Source organism: Aotus nancymaae, unplaced genomic scaffold (genome assembly GCF_030222135.1).
Source record: "Aotus nancymaae isolate 86718 unplaced genomic scaffold, 86718_ANA_hifiasm-v0.15.2.pri h1tg000007l, whole genome shotgun sequence".
In the NCBI taxonomy this organism is placed as follows: domain Eukaryota; kingdom Metazoa; phylum Chordata; class Mammalia; order Primates; family Aotidae; genus Aotus; species Aotus nancymaae.
The window spans coordinates 25010530-25035028 of NW_026988418.1; the positions used below are offsets into that span (position 1 = coordinate 25010530).

Below are 24499 nucleotides of genomic sequence, written 5' to 3' on the forward strand. Positions count from 1 at the left end.
ATGCAAATCATCAGTAATGTACTTTTGCTTGCAAGGAATTCACTTCTGTGGATGTCCACCATTGAAGCTTAGAACAATAGTTTTAGGCCAGGATTAAAAGCTTTAAGTATTCCGTTAGCTTCCCAGCAGGGACCAGGCCTTTCTGTTTGCATCTTTGCCAGCTATTTCTTCTGGGGAAATAGTTTGAGCTTGCTGTGGAAAGTCAGATGCTTTAGTTTTTCCAAACTCCTCTGACTTTACTGACCTTGCAAATTTTGTTCTGAGGCTTGGGTTTGAAAGTAAAAATGGCCATACTCTTGATTTTGTCAAAAGAGTAAGATTTTGATGCATTCAATATAATGGAAGATTATATTAAAATATTAGGGATCATGGATTTTAAAAAAAAATAGTATATATATTTGTCCATCACCTTCTGTTCAATTTATGCAACTTAGGAAAAAAGATTGTTGTGGAGAACAACAACAAAAAAATTGATATACTCTGAGATTTCACATTATGTGTTATAGATTTCAAAAATATAAGAAAGATATTAGAATGTAGATCAAATAGAGTTATCAATATGTAGGTTTTGCAGATATTTTCAGAAAATGTACAGAAAATACAATTATACTTTTACAAATATTAGAAATTTTTTTGTAAATTTAGGTTGCTACTTTGGACACACAGATTGCAGATGATGCTGAGTTACAGAAATATTCAAAGGTAAGCATTTTTTTTTTTTTTAAATAACAAAGTTAACAGTGTTTTTTTTTTTTAAGAGATAGGGTCTCATTGTGTTGTCCAGGCTGGTCTCAAACTCATGGGCTCGGAGCAATCCTCCCAAAGTGTTGGGATTACATGTGGAGCCACTGAACCCTGCCTGTTTTTCTGTCGTTTGAAGAACTTTCTTTAAATTCTTGCTGAAGAAACTAGTGCTGTGACATAAAGTTTTCAGAATTTAGTCTTGCCTGTTTCCTGGAAATGTGACGGGTCTCACTGTTATGAAAGATGGTGTCTGGGATGTACGTGGGATCCCTATGTCACGTCCAGAAGCCAAAACCCAGGTTTGACTCTTTTGCCCACCTTAGAGGTAGTATGCAGAGTAACATTGTGCAGTGTGTGTTAGCTTTTTAGATATTATAAGAAGTCCTTTTATAAAAGTTTTCTAAAAATCAAGACCCAGCAAGCCACACTTTAAAAAGGCCTTAAGGTTCAGATATTCCAGAAAAGAAAAGTGGTTTATCTTCTGAGTGTAGGCAATGGTTGTTGTTCTTGAACTTAAAACGTTTTTGGTAAGCTTTATTTCTAGTGGCAAGGTGCCAGAAGGCAACTTCTACAGTTTTTTCCCCCAACATTTTTAGTGTTCGGTCACTAAAAGTTCCCATTCTGGATAAGCAGAGGTCAGGGCAATTGAAACTTAAAGAAGCCTTGTAGGTGAGTTCCTCAACAATTGGTAAGAAAGGTAAGATGTTCTTGCCTGAGTGTTTCAGAAGTCATACTGTAATTCCACATGGGACATGAGAGCTGAGCCCACCCTAAACTCTTCTGTCACATGCAGTTTTAAAAATGTATTTTCTGCATCCCAAGCAGGTTTCATAAAACATTGAAAAGTCTTTAGATAGTGCTACCATTTTCTTCTTTGTTGAGTATTTGTAATGAATATTTATCTTTTATGATTTTATGCTATGTGTGCCATAATTTTATAGGTTTGGATTTTCTTTTTTTTCCTTTTTTTTCTTTTTTTTTTTTTTTGCGATGGAGTCTTGTTCTGTTGCCCAGGCTGGAGTGCACTGGTGCCATCTCAACTCATTGTAACCTCTGCCTCCTGGGTTCAAGCGATTCTCCTGCCTCAGCCTTCTGAGCAGCTGGGGCTACAGGCATGTGCCACCACACCCAGCTAATTTTTTTGTTTTTTTAGTAGAGATGGGGTTTTACCATGTTGGTCAAGCTGGTCTCGAACTCCTGACCTCAGGTTATCCACCTACCTTGGCCTCCCACAGTGCAGGGATTACAGGTGTGAGCCACCCTGCCGGGCCACGTTTGAATTTTCAAGGCTGACACTGGAGAATCTTTCTTTCCTTCTCAGCTTACCAGCATTTTGAGTCACTTCATTGTGACTGTGTCGGCCAACTGACCAAGCTTTCCTCAGATGTACAAAATCTGAGGAAAATACAAAAAGCAATATGGCTCATCTTGTAGTTCGATTTTAAATTATTTACAAAGGCAGATTAGCTTAGAGTAGTGACTAATTATTAATTCCCTCTAAATATATTGAGAGGGATTTAATTCAAATTAAGAGTAAGAAATACAAATACCAGGCCAGGTGCGGTGGCTCACTCCTGTAATCCCAGCACTTTGAGGGGCTGAGGCAGGTGGGTGATGAGGTCAGGAGTTTGAGACCAGCCTGGCCAACGTAGTGAAATTCCATACTAAAAATATAAAAATTAGCTGGGCATGGTGGTATGTGCCTATAGTTCCAGCTACTTGGGAGGCTGAGGCAGAAAAATCACTTGAACCCGGGAAGCGGAGGTTGTGGTAGCCGAGATCAAGCCACTGCACTCCAGCCTGGGCACCAGAGTGAGACTCCATCTCAAAAAAAAAAAACAAAACAAAACACACAAATACCTCATCAAACTTTATTTGTTATTAATTACTACATTATAATATACTCATTACATGGATTCTAGAGCCAAGCTGCCTGGAAATTCTGGATAAACCAGAATTTGATAGCTGTGTGATCTTCGAAAATGATCTAAACCCCATGTCTCAGTTTTTTTGTATGTAAGAAGGAAATATTAATACCTGCTTCATAGATTTATATAGGAATTAACTATATTATGCTTAATATTGTATATGCCTCATAGATTTATATAGGAATTAACTATAATATGCCTAGAATAGTTGCAAGCACATAGTACACTCTTGGGTTTTTTTTTTTGTTTTTTTTTTTTGAGATTGAGTTTTGTTCTTGTTGCCTAGGCCAGAGTGCAATGGTGCGATCTTGACTCACTGCAACCTCTGCCTCCTGGGTTCAAGTGATTCTTGTGCCTCAGCCTCCTGAGTAGCTGGGATTATAGGTGCCCACCATCACTCCTGGCTAATTTTTTGTATTTTTAATGGAGATAGGGTTTCACCATGTTGGCCAAGCTGGTCTTGAACTCCTGACCTCAGGAGAAGCCTTGGCCTCCCAAAGTGCTGGGATTACAGGTGTGAGCCACTGTGCCCAGCTAGGCTCTTATTATTATTTTTATTATTATAATATAAATCAGTGACATATTTTCCTGAAATTGCTCTTTAATTTACACTAAACTCTTAGATATTTTTTGTTTAACTGTCTTCCAGTTTACTAAATTTCCTGTGCATAATCTGCTGCTAAAGTCCATCTATTAAGTGCTTAATTTTAGTTATTTTTCTAGTCCGGAATTTCCATTTTATTTCTTTTTAGTTTATAATTCTCCAATGAAATTCCCAATGTAAAAAAAAATCTATATTTTTTATCTATTTCTATATTTGCCATCTTCTCCTCTATTTCTTCAACATAAGCTATGGTTACATAGCTTATAAAGACTTTAAGTAATTCCAATATCTGGATCAATTCTGTCATTTGATGTTTTTCACTTCAGAGAGGTCTTACCCTGTCTGCTAATATGGTGATAGAAGGAGGGAAGGGAGTAGAGAGAGAGAGAGAATGTGTGTGTGTGAGAGAGAGAGAGAGAGAGAGAGAGAGTGTGTGTGTGTGTGTGTGTGTATGTGTGTATGTTCGAGTGCAGGTGGGGTGATATTGGTGGGTGCTCATCTTAGACATGGGCAGAGGTACAGTTCTGGTAAGGATCAGACTACCTCTGGTTTGCATTACTTTTAAAACACAGCCTTAATACAAAAAACTAGCCAGGCATGGTGGCACATACCTGTAGTCCCAGCTACTTGGGAGGCTGAGGTAGGGGAATCACTTAAATCAGGGAGGTAGAGGTTGCAGTGAGCCAAGATCGCGCCACTGCACTCCAGCCTGGAGACAGAGCGAGTCTCCTTCTCAAAAAATAAAAAATAAAATTAAAAAATTAAAAAAAGATACAACCTTGGCCTGGCACTGTGGCTCACACCTGTAATCCAGCACTTTGGGAGGCTGAGGCAGGAAGATCACTTGAGGTCAGGGATTCAAGACCTGCCTAGGCAGCATGGTGAAACCTTGTCTCTCCTAAAAATACAAAAAATTAGCCAGGCATGGTGGTGGGTACCTGTAATCCCAGCTACTTGGGAGGCTGAGGCAGGAGAATTGCTTGAACCTGGGAGATGAGGCTGCAGTGAGCCGAGATTGTGCCACTGCACTCCAGCCTGGGCAATAGAGCAAGACTCTATCTCAAAAAAAAAAAAAGGACACAGTCTTCCAGATAATCCATGAAAGACCCCGGGGGTGTTTACCAATTCTCTTATCTTGGTGGAACCTGGACTCTAATTCTCTCTCCTTAGTACTCTGGGCTGCTGAAATATTTACTTTGCTTTTTCAAGGTTTCCTGATTATGTTTGCAGCCTCCTGTGCCATACTGCTTTAGAACTCAGGATATGTCCTTGCAGGGAAATCCTGCCCTGATCAGGCTCTGCTCATCACGTGGTTCAGCTTTGTCGGTCCTCCCACATTCAAAGCCTAAGACCCTGAATCATCATGTTTTATAAGTAAAAGACAACAAGGACAAAAGGCACAAAGCACACTTTGTGTACATTTTGAAAGAGTGTGATTCTCTTTCTCTAGGCAGAAGATGTTCCCTCTCACTCCTTAGTTCTTTGCCTCCAGTCTTACTGTGTCATCTTTCCTGATCAGCCTCTATGCTGTATACACCCACCCACCCACACACACACACAGACACACGTTTGTACTCAGTAACTCTAGTGTAAATGGGCAGAAGGGCTTTGAGTTGAACACACTTTCAGAACCACCTTATAAAAACTCACTGGTCGCCGGGCGCGGTGGCTCACACCTGTAATCTCAGCACTTTGGGAGACCGAGGTGGGTGGATCACGAGGTCGAAAGATCGAGACCATTCTGGTCAACATGGTGAAACCCCGTCTCTACTAAAAATGCAAAAATTAGCTGGGCATGGTGGCGCGTGCCTGTACTCCCAGCTACTCAGGAGGCTGAGGCAGGAGAATTGCCTGAACCCAGGAGGCGGAGGTTGCGGTGAGCCGAGATCGTGCCATTGTACTCCAGCCTGGGTAACAAGAGCAAAACCCCTTCTCAAAAAAAAAAAAAAAAACCTCACTCGTCCATTTGGCTGTTCATTTACTCATCAAATATGTATTATATGTACTCTGCTAGGTCTGCTACTGGGTTCTAGGGTTCCAGAAGAGAAGAAAGCAGGAAGAAAAATCCCTGTCCTGTAGAACTTATATTTTAATGGGAGGAGGCCAAAAATAAGTAAGCTATGCTGTATAGGTGATAACGTGCCACGAAGAATATGAAAACAGAGAAGATAGGGAATTCAGGAGAGACGGTTAGTTTACAAGTTTAGATACATTGGTCAGGAAAGGCTTAAGAAAGTAACATTTGGGCTGGGTGTGGTGGTTCATGCCTGTAATCCCAGCACTTTGGGAACCTGAGGTGGGCAAATCACAAGGTCAGGAGTTTGACACCAGCCTGGCCAACATTTGGGCTGGGTGTGGTGGTTCATGCCTGTAATCCCAGCACTTTGGGAACCTGAGGTGGGCAAATCACAAGGTCAGGAGTTTGACACCAGCCTGGCCAACATGGTGAAACCCCATCTCTACTAAAAATATAAAAATAAACTGGGCATGGTAGTGGGTGCCTATAATCCCAGCTTCTCGGGAGGCTGAGGCAGGAGAATTGCTTGAACCCTGGAGGTGGAGGTTGAAGTGAGCTGAGATTGTGCTACTGCACTCCAGTCTGGGTGACAGAACAAGACTCCGTCTCAAAAAAAAAAAAAAAGTAACATTTGATAAATGCTTTTGGCTGTAAAATAACTGACCTAATTTTTTCTCTAAATAACAATAATTGTGTTGTAGAAGACTAAATAGAAATATATTTCATATGTACCTTAATATAGCTCAGTGCCAAGATATAAGAAATGTCAAATAAATGGTAGCTTTTTTTCCAGTTATATGCCTCTAGCACTTTTAAACTGACCTTTTAAAGACCTTTTTCTTTTAATATGCTTTTTAAAAACATTTAATTAATTGAAATTTTGTTGTGGCAAAGTTACTTTTCTTACTTCCCTATTTTCTGCACTGGAGTGAAAAAGAGTCCCCCACAATTGCATTATTCTCTTTTCATATTCAATTGTTAGCTACATATTTATATATTTGCAGTCAGTATTACCTGCCTTTTGTTTTGGGGTATGTGTGTGTGTGTGTGTGTGTGTTTGTGTGTGTGTGTGTGTGTGTATGCGAGATAGAAGGGATGTATAGTTTTTCCATGTAACATTATCATATATTTTTACATTTTTCTCCATTAATTTCTTATTAAATGTCTACAGAGTTTTTCTTCATTTTCATCAGCTACGATTTTTGAAAATCCTCCTACAACTGGAAATCTGCATCTTAGTTCAGCAGCTACTAATTTCTTTCTACAATATGTAAGGGAGATTTTAACTAACCAGTCAAAACTGATTTCATAGACAGGAGGATACTAAAGGTTGCCTAGGTTGAATGACTTGACCAAAATTATACAACTAGATGGTAGCAGAGGCAGGTTGTAGCTTAGAGTGCATTCATCCATTCCAGAACTGTTTACTGAGCTCCTACTCTGCGCCAGACACTGTGCTACCATTTGTGGGAAGAAAAACCAAAAGGGTCCTTGCTCTCATAGAGCTTAGATTCTGGGATTGTATAGTGGCGTGGTAATAGACAAATAAAAAATAACTTGATAAGACAGTTGTAGATTGTAAGAAGTGTTGCAAATGAATGAATAGTAAATTGAGCGGGGTGGGGGACACTTTAGAGAAGGAGCTAGGGAAAGCCTTTCTGAGCCCAGGCTTGAAGGATAAGAATGTGATGAGCTGGGGAAAAGAGGAGCAGCAGGTACAATAGCTCTGCCTTGGGAAAGGGCTGATATGTTGGGGGAATAGAAGTTGTTTCTTTCAGAATGTCTGGGTCAAACTCAGTGAAGAACAGAATATTGTTAAATGATGCTGAAGAGGAAGACTAGGTGTTAAAGGGCCTTGGGAGCCACGGTGATATGTGTGGACTTTATCTTCAGTGACAGGTAACACCAGTGGGAGGTTTTGAGCAAGGTTGTGTCTAAGATCTGAGGCCCAGGCTGGAGGTTTTTCCTCTGTCTCATCAGCTTTCTGATTAAAACAATTATGTTTCTATGGGTCTAGCTGGTTTTAGATGGTTGCCATCCCATGGCCACCACTCTTGAAGGGATGATTCCAGAAACATCTTCATGACTGGGCAGGGTGGCTTATGCATATAATTTCCGCACTTTGGGAGGCCGAGGCAGGATCTTGAGACCAGGAGTTCGAGACCAAACTGGTCAACATAGGAAGACCCTGTCTCTATATTTAAAAAAAAAAAAAAAAAAAAAAAGGCAGCATCTTCATATATTATGGGCTAATGTTAATAGATAAGATTTGAGGTGGGTGGAGTTGTGGAGAAAGAGTGAGGTGAAAGCTATTTACAATGACTTAAGCATTAACTGCACTGCTTCTAGGAAGCTGTTAATCATGACACCAGAACAGTTTTCCCGCATCTAGGGAGACTTGCACTTTCAGGGATGGCTTTCTTGGCAAGTGTTTACTATTAAGATAATCACAGCTCTATGAGGGAGAAGCATTAAGCTTATTCTAGTGACCTTTCTGCTGGCCATCAATTGTAATACAAAGTGAGCATCAGTAATGTCACTTGTGTGGAAAACAAAAACACCAGGTCCCGTTCTCTGGTTTTGACAAAACAGATTGACAGATTTCACTTTATTTCTCTCTTGAGTTATATTTCTTGACCCAGAGAACATTAAAATGTGGTTTCCCCCACCACCACTTTATAATGAACAAACATAATTTTAAAGTCAAGTGGGATGTACTGGGCTTTCCAAGAGTTATAGTGGAGGTTACTGTTCCGTTACCAGGGCCAGTTCTTTGCTTTAAACATATTTTCTCTTATATTTCTAACAGTAACCTTATTGGTCAGTAAGCATTTCCTTCTTCTCATTTTTAATATGGGAAAATTGAGTGTCAGGCAGGTAAAGTAATTTACCCAAGATCATAGGCAGCTAGTAAGGTGGTGGAATTAGGAAACAAATCATGTGCTCGCTTAGGCAGCACATATACTAAAATTGGAATGATACAGAGAAGATTAGCCTGGCCCCTGTGCAAGGATGACATGCAAACGTGTGAAGTGTTCCAGAACTATTAAAAAAGTAAATTTATAAAAACATTTTCAAAAAAAGGAAACAAATCAAGGGTTATCTGGCTTCTAAGCTTGCAGCATTCTTTTTTTCCTTTTAAATTTTAAATAGATAATATATGCACAAGACATAGAATTTAAAAGGTATAGAAATATGTACTGCAAAAGGTCATTTGTTCTCCCACCCCATTCCTCTCATCCACAGAAGCAATGCTGGTATCAGTTCTCAAGCATGTAATTTTATACTTTGCTGTTCTCTTTTTAAGTGGCGCACGTAAGACACAGAATCAAATAACCCTATAGTAGCAGCGGTTACCTACTAGTGCAGGTGGCATATCAGAAACATCAGAGGAGCTTTTTCTTTTTTCTTTTTTTTTTTTTGAGACAGAGTCTCACTCTGTCACCTAGACTGGAGTGCAATGGCTTGATCTTGGCTCACTGCAACCTCTGCCTCCCAGGTTCAAGTGATCCTCCTGCCTCAGCCTCCCAAGTAGTTGGGATTACAGGCGTACACCACCACGCCCTGCTAATTTTTGTATTTTTAGTAGAGATGGGGTTTCACCAGGTTGGCCAGGCTGGTCTTGAGCTCCTGACCTCAGGTGATCCACCCTGCTTGGCCTTCCAAAGTACTGGGATTATAGGCATGGGCCACCACACCTGGCCCAAAGCAGCTGTTTCAAAACACAGATGTGGGAATGCCCTATTTTGTTCCTCCTTGCTGATACTCTGATTCTGTAGGTTTGGAGTGAGGTTCTTAAAGGAATTTTGATTCCTTTCTTGCCTCACTCCATAGAAAATTATTATTCAGATGTTGCTAAAATGCCTGATATGTGTTCAAGAAGGATATTACTTCCTCAAGACAGATGGAGGCTTATTGGTAGGATGGCATTTGAACTGTACTCTGAAGAATGGATCTGGAGTACAAATGAGTACAGTGGGTATTTCAGGTGAAGGCACTACCGTGAGCATAGGTAAGGGGAGAAAGTCAAATACAAAGTGTTAGATCAAGTATCAAAAACTTAGATGTTTCACGTGGGTCAGACAGGAAACATAAATGATATCTAAAATGTTAAATAGCAACTGACGCTTGACCTTGGTGTTAGGTGACTGAAGCGATCTTTCAATATACTGCTGTACAGCAGAGTACCTGTTACACATTTTTTGAACATTCTGAATTAAAATTTTGGAGGGTGCCAGGTGTGGTGGCTCATGCCTGTAATCTCAGCACTTTGGGAAGTCGAGGTATGTGGATCACCTGAGGTCAGGAGTTCGAGACCACCCGACCAACATGGTGAAAATACATCTTTCCTAAAAATACAAAAATTAGTTGGACATGGTGGCGTGCACCTGTAATCCCAGCTGCTGGGGAGGCTAAGGCAGAAGAATCACTTGTACCTGGGAGGCGGAGGTTGCAGTGAGCCGAGATTGTGCCATTACATTCCGACCTGGGCAACAAGAGCGAAACTCTGTCTCAAAAAAATTTAAAAAAATAAAAAATATATAAAATTTTGGAAGGGTGAGAAAAACAAATATAAATAAAGCTCTGATGGACAATTGATTGTCTTGTATAACCTCTAAGGGAGCACGGCTAAGTTCAGAGGCCATGCTTGTGGTTCACCATTACTTTAAACTTGTAGCCTCATTCTTGAAAGTTTTTTTTTTAATTTATGGTAAATTTAGTAACTCCCTAATCTTTAAACATAAATGGCTATTTAATACTTTGTGTATGAGAGTTACAAGAACCAGTCGTGGGGTTCTTCTTGTTCTATTTTATGTCGAGTTCAACATTTTTGGAGAATCCTCCCCCATCCCACTGACACATTTTTGAAGCATTCCTTTCCAGAAGTTTCTTCTTCCCCTGAAGCTCTGTCATTTATATTCCCACTTAAGCATTTTGATATCTTGTTTTAGTATCCTAAAAGTAAAGCTCTGTGCAAAATGAATGAGCTGCAGTTTGTTTCATAAGTCTTGCCACTTGCAGGTAGAAGACCTCAATCCTTCCTGATCTCATTTGATCTTCATCATTTTTACACAGACAATAAAGCACATCATGGTCACACTTCCCTTTGATGCACGTCCTTGTATCCTTTACTTATATCAGGATCATGAAAATCCTGTTGCTCGTTAACTTTGTCAGTTTAAATAGAAACCCCTCACAAAGCACGTTGAATAAGCATCCGAAAGCATGACATGCAGCGGTGTGTGGAGGCACCAATCATCTCTTTCACCTACTCTGTCATTTCAGTACTTTCTGCTCCCTAAGAACACCACATACTGAAAGAGGTGGACAACTGAAGGAGATAGATTCAACGCTTTTTGTTGAGTTGCTAAATGCAGCTGGGACAGGTAATTAAACAGTCCTGCTCCCGCAGAGAAGCCTGTAGCAATGTAACATGAAATCGTAGAAACGCAGCTGTACTCAGATTTAGATTCAGAACTAATATTAGGTAGGCGTCCTTCAGATTGACAGATTTAGTAAACATCATTTCTGGTTTATTTGTTCAGCTTGATTGAAGATAGAGCATGTGTGTTTTGCTCACCATTGAAGTTTGCTAGGGAGCCTGTGGTGTTTACAGATATCTGGGGGAATAGCCTAGAAGGCACAGCCCATGTCTGGAGGGCACGGGATGACATGGGTGAGCCTCTGTGAATCCTGACTCCAGCTGTTCCATGGAGGTGGGAATGGGGGTCATGATGTGAATAGATGAGGATTGGAACCATTTCTTGCCTTAACTCTTTTATCTTGGATGAGGGCATATTATTATGTAAGTAGCAAAGATCTCTGTGTGTATAGCAGGATCTTTGTTTTAATTTGGGCACTTATTTCTATGCAGAAGTTGTTACCACCATTTACTCATTTGCTCAAACCAGAAATTTAGCAATTATCCTTTTTGCTCACCTCCCACAAGCCATCCCCCAGTAGGCTTTTTTGTAGGGCTGACTCACTGTTATCCCTCAAGTCTCACCTTAAGTGTCCCCTTCAATGTGGAGCCTGCTCTGACCAACTTTCCAAAATGGCCTCCACCACAGGTGCTCTGATGCCATGACCCTGATTACTTCTTTGTAGCACTTCTCACAGTTAGTAACTGCTTGTTTGCTTTTTACACAACAGTCATACATTCCTTGGATGCATTTCCTTGTATTCCTTGCTTATCATATCAGAACTGTGATAATCCTGCTGCATGTTGGTTGGCTGATTGGTTATTTATGTATTTGCTTTGTCCACTTACCATTTTGCCTATTTATTATCTGTCTGCCATGCTGAATGTTAGTTCTAGGAGGGCAAAGACTTCATCTTGTATTTCCAGCTCGTAGCCCAATGCCTTGCCCATAGTTTGTACCCCATACATACATGCTGGATATCTTGTCCAAACTATATCACAGATCCGTGGTATGCTGGCAAGTTTCTAGCTCTCAAAAAGGAAACAACAACAACAAAAAGACAGCTCCACAATTTGTAGTATGTACAAATATCTGTGGTGTAAATACTGCCACCATGGCAGGTATGAAGCTACCAAAACGGCGTCGCTGATCAGTGAGTTGAGAGGCAATGCACAGTAGCACTTTATTGCTGCAGGCCTCTCTGCAGGAGTAGGGCTGTTTAATTACCTGTCCCACCTGCATTTAGCAGCTAACCAAATCAAGCATTTCATGTGTCTCGTTCAGTTGTCCACCTCTCAGTATTCTTTGAGTTCTGATAGAGAGTGTTCCTCTCTGTACAGATATAGTAGATATAAATCACTTCATGAACATAGCTATTAGTAAAAGAGTGAAAAATAATTAGGAAGTGATGGATTTTGAGTACTTGTTACATTTATTTTTATTGATTGTAACTTTATATGGTTTAATTTTTCATGATAGCTGTGCTTAACCACTGACTTGCAAAATCACTGAGAATTGTAGTCTGCTCTCAAGCCAGTATAAGCCTCAGCACCACACTGGGGATGAGCTATGGTGGATCCACTGGCACCTTTCTGCCCTGTCGCATCTGGCTCATAAACAAGGAAGGAAGACAGTTGGCAGAGATGGGTGGTAAACTGTTAATTCAGGAACATTTCTCTGAAAGCTTTTCCTCACCTCCTCTAGACGTCCTGCTACATGAAACTAATGTCTCTTTAGCGTATCCGTACCCATGATTTGATACAATGACAAGAGAATGAAGTGGCAGCAGTGAGGAAGAGAGAAAGCACAGACAGGGAACAGGAGGAAAAACACTCTTCACCTTCCATTTAGAGAACTAGAACATCTTCTTGCCCGAGATGGTTGTAGATCCTGAAGTGCTTAGTGATCAAGAGCACTCAATCTTCAGGAAATTATCCCAGAGCTGGAAGTCCCTCATGCCTTCACTGAGGTCTTAGTCAGCCAGACTCCTTGCCACTGCACATTTATCTGCATGTCTATAGCGGGACAGAAGTGAGCCTCAGATGGTGTCTGAAGCAAGGCCTGTGGCACTCTGGGGACTGAAAGCAGAAGACGGAGGGAGGTGGCAAGCTCAGGGATAGAGGATCACAGAGAATAGGAAGAGAGCCACATGGTGGATGCACTGCCACCCTGTGGAGGGTGTTCCCTTATAAAGTATAGTTAGAGGTAGGTCTGGTATTTTTAGGTATCAGACTATTGATACAGGAACTGTCAATCATAATTAGTACCATTTACTGTATTTGAGATTATAAGGCCACAATGAAAAATCATTAGTCTGTCTTTGAAAGTCAGAGGAATGGAGTTTGGTGAATGCCCTTGACCGTTACAACCAACAAACATAAGTAGAAGTAAGACACTCATCTCTTTACTCGACATTGGCTAGAGTTTCTCAGCTCTTGACTCATGTCTTAGCCCATACGAACACTCATAGACCTAGAATGGGTAAATGATTGCCTTTCCCAAATAGGAAATGTTTTCACTTAAATTGGCTAGATGGAAAGGGGCATCTTAGATGAGGCACTATCTTTCATGGATTGATTCAAATAACATTTAATGAACCCATGTTTAGTGCGGGGTACTGTTCCAGGGCTGAGGTTATAGAGATTAGAGGTACAAACTCTCCATTCAACTAAGGGGTGGAGGAGGGACAATCAAGAAACTAGGAATTCTCAGCATGGTGAAACCCTGTCTCTAGTAAAAATACAAAAAAATTAGCTGGGCGTGGTGGCACATGCCTGTTGTCCCAGCTACTTGGAAAGCTGAGGCACGAGAATTGCTTGAACCCCGGAGGTGGAGGTTCCAGTGAGCTGAGATTGCACTGCTGTACTTCTGCACTCCAGCCTAGGCAACACAGTGAGACTGTGTCTCAAAAAAAAAAAAAAAAAAGAAAGAAATTCTAAGCCCAATATGTTGTGAGCTATGATGGATGGAGAGGTGCACAGGGCGGTCTTGAACCCCAGATGGAGGCATCAGGGCTTCCCGCCGTGGTATTTAAGTGTGAGTAGAAGTTAATTAGATAATAAAGGAAAGTTAGGTTGTTCTGGGGGATGTGGAGCCCATAGAAAAGTGAAACACAGCATACATACTGGGGACTACCAGAAGTGTGGACTGACTGGAGCTTAGAATTGAAGGTAAGACTGTATACTTCCATCTCTTCATTTCCAGGGAATCTGGAAAGAAAAGAGGAGCGAGAACAAGATGACCAATGACTTCATAATTTTACCTGACACTAGTTTTCCCATTATTGTCTTCTCTTAGGATTTTGGTGATCCGATTCAAGAGGTGGAGTTTTTCACTTCAAAATAGCACTGGATGGAGGACGAACAGCAGGATGTGTTGTTGTCATGTTTGATCATTGCTTTGTGTTTTGCTACAGCTGCTGCCTATTCACACTCTGAGGCTTGGTGTGGAAGTGGACTCCTTTGATGGGCACCATTATATTTCTTCAATTGTTCCTGGTGGTCCTGTTGATACATTGGGTCTCCTACAGCCAGAAGATGAGCTGCTTGAGGTAAAATTTATGAGGAAAGACAGACACGGGCAGACATTTTTAAGTTTCAGAAAAATGTGTTCTCATCACAAATCTCCTAAGTTATGGTGTCACCAATGCCAACGTAATGTGAACCTGTTAGACTGAAAAAAAAAATGAAAACTTATTGGATGATAAAGAAGTAGCTATACACCAGTTCATTTTCCCCATCTTTGGGACTCCTGAGATGTTCTTTATTTAAATGAATGACTAGGAAAGAAATTTGATGTAGTATATTATATTCTTTTTTTTAGCAAAATTTGAATCCCTAAGCCTTGTTGCCACATGTAGTCTCATTTATTTGCGGGATTTATTACTTCTTTTTTTTTTTTGAGATGGAGTCCTGCTCTGTTGCCCAAGCTAGAGTGCAGTGACGTGATCTTGGCTCACTGCAACCTCCACCTCCCTGGTTCAAGTGATTCTCCTGCCTCAACTTCCTGAGTAGCTGAGAGTATAGGCGCCCACAACCATGCCCAGACGGAGTTTCACTCTTGTTACCCAGGCTGGAGTGCAATGGCGCGATCTCGGCTCACCGCAACCTCCGCCTCCTGGGTTCAGGCAATTCTCCTGCCTCAGCCTCCTGAGTAGCTGGGATTACAGGCACGCGCCACCATGCCCAGCTAATTTTTTGTATTTTTAGTAGAGACGGGGTTTCACCATGTTGATCAGGATGGTCTCGATCTCTTAACCTCGTGATCCACCCACCTCGGCCTCCCAAAGTGCTGGGATTACAGGCGTGAGCCACCGTGCCCGGCCCGCCTGTTGATTATTTTTAACAGCAAGGATTACAGCTGAATGACCTCAGGCATATTGGTTTTCACGTTTTCTCCTTGGGACGTCTCCCTCAAAATGGCAGCCTCTATTGAGCTTGCCCAGGCTCTCCAGCCTCTCTCTTTAATCAAAGCAGTTCTAGAGCACCTCTGCTTTGAAAGGGCTTTCTTGAGAGGAAAGGTCTTGGGGAAAGTTCACACGAAACGACTGCATAGAAGAGGGTTCCCCCAAGAATTAGGTTACACAAGATGCCCTCAGTTGGATTCGATAGAATCAACCTAGTAGCTTTAGCCAAGATCAGAATCCCATGGGCCCTGATTTTAGAGTTTTTTTTTTTTTTTCTAAAATTTATGTTTGCTCACAGTGAAATGACAGGGATAGCAAGTAGGTCTCATGTTGGATGCAACTGCAATTTATTAGTAGTGTCTAGCCACCTAAAGGAGTATAAAGGGAAGGATTCTGGTTGAATTTCAATTTCAGAGGGAAAAGTGCTATGACTAGTTATCAAATTCTGTCATGAGCATGGGAGGGTAGGGTATTGGAGTCCTGTTGTAAGATGTAGTAAGTTGCTTATTTTTAGAGGTATTCAAGGGAATGGTATTGGGCTTCTTCTTGCAGATTAATTCCCTGTTTTATTAGAATTATGCTTTCTTTTTGGTCTTTATCTTATTGGCTGGGCACGGGCATATCTTTGTGGATGTCATCCATGATAATTTGTAGATTGGAGACCACTGCTATAGTATATGGTTATTAGGTATTAAGAAATGAGATACATTTGTTTGGGATAAGTGGAGGTATGAGTATAACCAATTTAGATCATTTTTTCTTTCCTTTTTTGTTCTTAAGAGATGGAGTTTCACCGTGTTGGCCAGGATGGTCTCGAACTCCTAATGTCATTATCCGCCCACCTCTGCCTCCCAAAGTGCTGGGATTACAGGCTTGAGCCACCGTGCCCAGTTGTTTTTTTTCTTTTACTTTTGCATTTTTTTTTTTTTTTTTTTGAGATGGGGTCTGGCTATGTTGCCCAAGCTGGTCTCGAACTCCTGAACTCTAACAATCCACCCGCCTCAGTCTCCCAAATTGCTGGGATTACATGTGTGAGCCACTGCTCTCGGTCTACTGTTTTGTTTTTTTTTTTAATGGCAAAATATATATAACATGAAATTTATCATTTTTCCTCTTTTGAGTCTCACTGTGTTGCCCAGGCTGGATTGCAGTGGCATGGTCATAGCTTACTGCAGCATCAAATTCCTGGGCTCAAGCAATCTTCCCATCTCAACCTCCTGAGTAGCTAGGACCATAGCTGTGTGCCACCATGCCCAGCTCATGTTTTAGTTTTTTTGTAGAGACAGGGTTTCGCTATTTTGCCCAGGCTGTTCTTGAACTCCTGGCCCCCAGCAATTCTTTTATCTTGGCCTCCCACAGTACTGGAATTACAGGCATAAGTCACCATGCCTGGCCCATTTTAACCATTTTTAAGTGTGAAATTTGGTGGTATTCAGTGTAAATCACTACTAGTATGTGGTAGGTGTTAAAGAAATGTTGGTTGGATCACAATAGAGCAAGTACAGGTGATCCCAGCCATCAGCTGAATTCTGTGCTTTAGCCAAGACTAGGCTCCATGGGCCTACCACCTTGTAATAGAAGGTGCTATAATAAGGTAATGTGAAGATTTTTTGAATTCTTAAATATAGATACCTAGTGAAAGAACTTGAGATAAAGAAAGAAGCACAGGTTTGGAGTAAGAAAAGCTGCTTTTGGACTGAACTGCCGCAGGTTAGCTGTATGTCCCTTGGCATGTCACTTAACTTTATTGAGAATCAGTTCCTTCATCAATGCCTACTTCACTATGCCTTTGTAAGGATCTAATGAAATACCATCCATGTAAATTACAAAGCATTATCTCATTGTGGGGTATTGGCAATATTATCGCTGTGAAGAAGGCATATTAACAAGCCTTATGGGCTGGGATGAGGGTTTGATGTGGTAAAATAGTGGGGCAGCACTTGTACAGTGTTCTGTACTCTGAAGTGTGTATGTGTGTGCATTTTCCAGTCAAAAAGTCAGAGTAAAACAGCACTAAGGAGGGTCTGAAGTCTAAGGACCTTGAAAAATATTGCAAATTCTAAAATAAAAATTAGCTTCTTCTGAATAACCAAAAATACAAAATTTAAAAATCTCAGTACACTTAGCCAAATAAACTCCTGAACTCAAAGTGTGTGTGCTTGTGTGTATATGTGTGTGTTTAATGTACTCCTTAGAGCTTAAAACCAGAAACACAAATATGCTTTGGGGTTAGAACACTGTGCCAAGTCTCAACCCAGAACAGCTATTTACAGCAGCTGTAAATCCCCCTAGATAGGAATTGGTAATGGGAAATGTGACCAATCCCTTTAGCATGGAGTGGTGAGGAGGACTACCAGGCACTGCTATAATAATTGGAGACAATTCAAATGAATAAGTAATGAGATAAATAAATATTTAAAGGTACTCCAAGATAAAAACCCAAAAGTGACTTTCTAATTTGTTGAAGTGAAACATAAATTCATACTCATGTATGGGTAGAATTCTTGCTTTGATTCTATCTACTTGCTTTTTTTTGTGTGTAAGTTACCCATTTAGCTGATTTTAGAACTTTGTGCACTTGTGACACCAGTTGAAATCATGGATACAGTATGGCCAGTGATGGGTTCCTCCCTGTCTCTTCTTATGTAAAGGCTGACTTGCAGTCATTCCAAGGAAAAACCTTTCATCAGCTTGCTGTCCCCTAGACCTCTTCATTCGTCATGAAGACTTTCCGGTAGAGCTAGCTTCCTAAAGTGCATGTGGGTCTCTTCACCTTGTGGTGGTTTCTTTGTAAATAATTAAGAGGCAGGGAGAGATGTCTGGCTTGATGGCTAAGTGCTTGATATGTTACAGGCTTGAGAGTGTTTCCCAGGGATGGTTGACCTGAGACTCACCCTGCTGCTGAAGGTTTCCAGCAGCCCAGTGTCCTCTTCCTCTCTGGTGCAGTGAAAGATTTGTAGAAGGGCTTCTCCCAGTAAAGTCAGGCTGGCCAGTTATCTGAACATTAGCACGACACCTATTAGAAATTAATGCCAGACTAAAAATATCTTTAAAACAAATAATACTTCTAATCCCTCTTAGGAGGGTAGGAATCAGATGTGAAAAGATTATTTGTTATCTGGATTCTGTTCATGCCTCAGCTTTTTGGGAGTAGCAGACAGATCAGCTTTTAGAGACCTATAGTTAGAACTGAAAGGACTTTGAATTCAAGTCATATATATGAAAAATTAGAATTATTTAGCCAAATCATCTTTGATGCCAAGTATTATTGTTATGCACCAAAAGTAATATGAAATTTAGATAATTTTTTGGTGACAAGGATTGATCATTAATAAAAAATACTTTTTCTTTTAAACATGTGAGACACTAGCATAAAATTATTTTAAAAATTATTTTTTAAAATAATGTACTGATTGCTGTATCAGCAGATCATATAAGAATGTAACTTATGCAGAGGTATGTATATTTCTTTTCAGTGGAAGTTATTTTTCTAGGTTGGTATTAAGAATGTATAGGAAAGAATATTGTTTACTGATGTTAAATTTTGACAGCCAACTGTTCTATATTTGTTAGCTATACTTTAAGCAGTAAATTAAGCAGTTTTTTTTAAACAGCCTTACATTTCTGTAGTGATATTCTTATAAAATGAAAATGCAAAGGAAAACAGTCTTAAAGGACTATAAATGCTATTCAGTGTGTTTAAGGAGAGCTGAGTAGAGGTAGGTGAGAGAATACAACATTGGAGTATTGAAAGGAGAAACCATAGTGCTGCAAAAAATTAGGTAGATCCCTTACCCAGTGAGGGTGTACTCTGCACACATTTTATACTTTATCCAGAAAGATGAGCAAAGATTTAGCCTTATATTTAAAAAAATTTTAGGGATTTCTAACATTTTTATTTGCATATTATTTAATTATAAATAATATAATAAAAACGAGGCCCTTTGTTTACAGGGAAAATAAAATGATGTCCTATTTTCATTTTGGTAGATTGATATAAATAAGAGATTTTCATTTTTTCACTTGGGGCTGCCTCAACTGTGACTTGTCTCCTTGTCTTCCTAGGTCAATGGCATGCAGCTGTATGGAAAATCTCGCCGAGAAGCAGTCTCCTTTCTTAAAGAAGTGCCACCCCCTTTTACTTTGGTTTGCTGTCGGAGGTTGTTTGATGATGAGGCTTCTGTAGATGAACCAAGGCCCACTGAAACCTCTCTTCCTGAGCCAGAGGTACTAAGTGAATGTAGTGTGGTTCCCATAGGCATGCCCATTCATCAAAGATGCCCCGAAGACTGTACTACAATATGAAGGGAGAGGAAACCTTCACTCTACTCTTTTTTTGCTTGACTAAGGCAACAATGCATAGCATTTCAAATTGTTACTCTTCATTTAACATCGTAAAACTCTTTCCTTCCCTTTCCTTGACATGTTGCCAACATTGATATACATGCATTTTGATTTTAGAGAACCTTTGTTTTTTCACTAATTGCCTGGATTCATTACTTTTGATTTCTAATTCAACTCAGTTTGTCTTATACAAGTTTGAGGTGTCGTAAGGGTTGCATAGCTAATATACTTCCCTTTTTCAGAGCCTTAAAAAATAAGAAACTCTACGATAAATTTCAAAGTGAGTCTGGAAATTGCCAGTAATCCCTTCAGAAGATAAGAGAATGAAATAACATTTTATAAGCTCTTGGTACTCTTTGTTTTTTTTAAAGAGCATTATAATTATGAAAAGAGGTTTTTTATTTTGTTTTGTTTTTTTTGAAACAGGGTCTCTTCAGGCTGGAGTGCGGTGTTTTGAACATGGCTCATTGTAACCTCGATCTTCTGGGCTCAAGCAATCCTCCCACCTCAGCCCCCAAAGTAGCTGGGACCACAGGCACTTGCCACCACACCCAGATAATTAAAACATTTTTTTTTGTACAGTCAGGGTCTTGCCATCTTTCCCAGGGTGGTCTCAAACTCCTGGACTCAAGCAGTCCTCCCACCTCAGCCTCCCAAAGTGCTGGGATTACAGGTGTAAGCCACTGTACCTAGCTGGAAGAGTTTTGAGCATATACTTTTCCATCTTATGCTATTGATAACCTCATCTTTTATGCTACCTTTCCCCCTTTTCAATTTCTTTTAGATTGTAATTCCACTAAACACAAGTTTAGATACATGAGGCCTTCTCTTATACTTAAGTTCTGGATTTCAGTACACATGAACCTAATCCTGCCTTTACTATCTAATAATTGTAAATCTTTGGTCAAATAACTTGACTTTCTGTTCATATTTTTCCTTTGAAAAAATGGTGATACTTACCATACTTACCCATCTCATGAGTTTGTGCAAGCAGGAAATGCAGTAATGTGTACAAGTTCTGAACACAATGCCTTGCACGTGGGAAGTGCTCAGTAACAGTGGGCTATGGCTGTTTAAGTCTCCACTAGTCCATCCGTTTTTGTTTTCTTATGTCCTGAAGTACATAAGAGTCTAACACTGTCTTATAGATACTTCAGTATGTAGTAATCTTGTTTATCCAAGAAGACTGTTAGCTCCTTATCGGCAAAGGCCATATCTCAAAATTATTTTCTATTAATAGTGTTTTTATTCTATATTAGGCATATAAGAGTGGCTTGGTAAATTTTTAATTATTGGTTGACTCTTTTTTAAAAAAAGTTTAACTTTTATAAAAAAATATTTCAGGGAGGAGACTCAAGTGCCACACTTTTGTGACTTTTGCTATCCTTACCAAAATGAAATGTCAGTGGCTAATAAAAATGCCTTTCATCTAAACTTTCAAGGTGTGTAAATCACAAACCCCACTTGCTGACTCTGTGCCCCCATCTGTCATGTTTTACCACAATGGTGAACAACAGCTTTGAATTATGCTAAATGTCAGCCTTGCTGCCCATTAGTTGATTGCTTTCCATTCTGTAAATACAGGAGTTATGCAGAATTGATTGTATCAAAGTGATATATTTCAGGTTGCAGTATAATATCTTATGCACCTTGAATGCCTTGAAATTTCTATAAACACAGGTTTTGTAATTGTATGTGGTTTCTTAAAGTCTTGGCTCTTTTTCCATCTGTCTCTTTTTTCATTTCTCCTAATACCATCTTATGTTCTTAAACCCTATCTGGTTAGGCAGCTCAGCCAAAATTCTAATGCTCATTAATCAGTGAGGGTATTAAATGCCCCAGTAAAACATCAATCATGTTGTATTAGCCATTGGAACTTTACTTTTTGTTGGAAGACATAAGTGTTTTCTTTTTAAGGATATCACTTCCACACATTAGACTGAAATATGTAGAGGTTATTGATCCGTGACGTTTCCACTCATTTCAAGTTTTCAACTTCAGATTGTTCCCATGTTGAGGTTCAATCCACGATGGATTGGTTATTGACCACCCATGTCCTGCAGTGACAGTTTAAGATCTGGACCAATCCTAATTTTAAAAATGTTTTTCTACCCCATAGTCTCTTGCCCAAAGTCTCCTAGATTTGATAAACAACTTCAGCAAAGTTTCAGGATTCAAAAATCACTGTAAAAAAATCAGTAACATTTCTTTACACCAGTAACATGCAAGCTGAGAGCCAAATTAGGAATGCAATCCCATTCACAATAGCCACAAAAAGAATAAAATAATAGGAATACAGTTAACCAGAGAGGTGAAAGATGTCTACAATGAGAATTATAAAACACTGCTGATAGAAACCAGAAATGACGCAAATAGAAAACATTCTATGCTCATGGATAGGAAGAATCAATAGTGTTAAAATGACCATGCTGCCCAAAGCAATTTTTAGATTCAATGCTATTTTTGTGATATTTTTCATGGAATTAGAGAAAAAAACTATTGTAAAGTATTTCTAAATATTAGGGAAATTTGTAGAAAAATTTTTTGGAACCAAAAGAAGAGCTCAAAATAGTTAAAGCAGTCCTAAGCAGAAAGAACAAAGCCAGTGGTATCACACACTCAAATTCAAACTATACTACAAGGCTATAGTAACCAAAACAGCATGGTACTGGTTAAAAAAAAAATAGACACACCAATGGAACAGGTTAGAGAACCTAGAAATAAAGGTGCACATCATAATCATCTGCTCTTTTTTTTTTAAATTGTATTTTAGGTTTTGGGGTACATGTGAAGAACATGCAAAATTGTTGCATAGGTACACATGTGGCAGTGTGATTTGCTGCCTTCCTCCCTTCACCTATATCTGGCATTTCTCCCCATGCTATCTCTCCCCACCTTCCCACCCCCCACTGTCCCTCCCCTATTTCCCCCCAACAGACCCCAGTGTGTAGTGCTCCCCTCCCTGTGTCCGTGTGTTCTCATTGTTCAACACCCGCCTATGAGTGAGAACATGGTGTTTGATTTTGTGTTCTTGTGTCAGTTTGCTGAGAATGATGGTTTCCAGCTTCATCCATGTCCCTACAAAGGACACGAACTCATCGTTTTTGATGGCTGCATGATATTCCATGGTGTATATGTGCCACATTTTAATCATCTGCTCTTTGACAAAGCCTACAATAATAAGCAATGGGGAATGGACTTCCTATTTGGAAAATATTGCTGAGAAAACTGGTGACCCATATGCAGAAGATTGAAACTGGACTCCTTCCTTTCACCATATACAAAAATCAACTCAAGATGGATTAAAGACTTAAATGTAAAACCTAAAACTATAAAAACCCTAGAAGAAAACCTAGGAACTACCATTATGGATATTGGCCTTGGTAGAGATTTCATGATGAAGATTCCAAAAGCAATTGCAACGAAAACGAAAATTGGCAAGTGGGACTTAATTAAACTAAAGAGCTTTTGCATAACAAAAGAAACTATCGACAGAGTAAACAGGCAACCTACAGAATGAGAGAAAATATTTGCAAACTATGCATCTGACAAGTGTCTAATATCCAGAGTCTTTAATAAGGAACTTAAAACAGCAAGCAAAAACAAACAGCCCCATTAAAAAATGGGCAAAGGACGTGCACAGACACTTCTCAAAAGAAGACATACACGTAGCCAACTACCATATGAAAAAATGCTTAATATCACTGATCATTAGAGAAATGCAAATCAAAACGATAATGAGATACCATCTCATACCAGTCAGAATGGCCATTATTAAAAAGTTAAAAAATAACAGATGCTGGGGGAGTTGTGGAGAAAAGGAAACACCCAGCACTGCTGGTGGGAATGTAAATTAGTTCAGTCACTGCGGAAGCATTCTGGAGATTTCTCAAAGAACTTAAAACAGAACTACCATTCAACCCAGCAGTCCCATTACTGTATATATACCCAGAGGAATATAAATTGTTTTACCATAAAGAAGCATGTGTATATTCATCCCAATAGCAAAGGCGTGGAACCAACCTAATACCCATCAACGGTGGACTAGATAAAGAAAATGTGGTACATACACACCATGGAATACTATGCAGCCATAAAAAAGAATGAAATCATGTTTTTGCAGCAACATGAATGGAGCCAGAGGTCATTGTCCTAAGTAAATTAATGCAGAAACAGAAAACCAAATACCACATGTTCTCACCTGTAAGTGGGAGCTAAACATTGAGTACACATGGATGCAAAGAAGTGAACAATATATGCTGGGGCCTGCTTGAAGGTAGAGGGTAGAAGGAGGATAAGGATGAGAAATCTACTTGTCAGGTACCATGGTCATTACCTGGGTGACAAAATAATCTGTGCATTAGACTCCTGTGATACACAATTTACCCATGTAACAAACATGCACACATACCCCCGAACCTAAAATAAATGTTGGAAAGAGTAAATATATACATAAATAGATAAATAAAATAATTTTTCTAACTAGCAATTTTCCTAATTATAGAGGAGTTTTCCTTTCCTTTTTTTGATTACATTAAATTGATTCTCTTATACAGGTATTTCAAAATTATGTTTGTAGAGATGATGCATTTTTATTTACTTTGGTCACCCAAAGTTTTAAGAAGTCTACTTTTAAAAATTATTTACTTGGTACCTTTATTGAGAAAGAGTTTCAAGAGAAACACACTCCAAGATAGGTAATTTTTAATATATTAAACAGATATTTATTGTGTGCCTACTATGAGCCAGGCATTTATATGGGTTGAGCTGATAACCCTGGTAACTCTATGGTATCCCTCGCAGAGTTTCCATTCTAGCTTAGGAGCCAGGAATTTTGTTTGTTGCTTGGGCTATAAAAGATAATTTTTGAGCTTTAGATAGAAGTGTAGAGTATTTTGGGGAATGCCAATCAGATGAAAACAACAGTCCAATGCTATAATTCGTATAAAAACAGAAGGTTTTTTGAAGCAGCTATTCTTCTGCATAGTGGATTCATTGACCCTCTCATTTAACTTCCTGGAATTTGACATAGCA

At 39.6% G+C, this 24499-nt stretch overlaps 1 protein-coding gene and 1 non-coding gene across 11 annotated transcripts in view; both read left to right on the forward strand.

Moving 5' to 3' along the window:
* Positions 1–24499, forward strand: part of PATJ (PATJ crumbs cell polarity complex component) — a 399000-nt gene that overhangs the window by 54684 nt on the left and 319817 nt on the right. For all 10 annotated transcript variants that reach the window (XM_064372414.1, XM_064372417.1, XM_064372415.1 and 7 more), the window contains exons 14-16: positions 646–702; positions 14132–14266; positions 19187–19348. In XM_064372414.1, the coding sequence (XP_064228484.1) occupies positions 646–702; positions 14132–14266; positions 19187–19348 (354 nt within the window). The remainder of the gene's footprint in view (positions 1–645; positions 703–14131; positions 14267–19186; positions 19349–24499) is intronic.
* On the forward strand, positions 8234–8340 carry LOC135273462 (U6 spliceosomal RNA). The gene has a single exon (XR_010341263.1). It is a non-coding gene; the product is annotated as a U6 spliceosomal RNA (small nuclear RNA).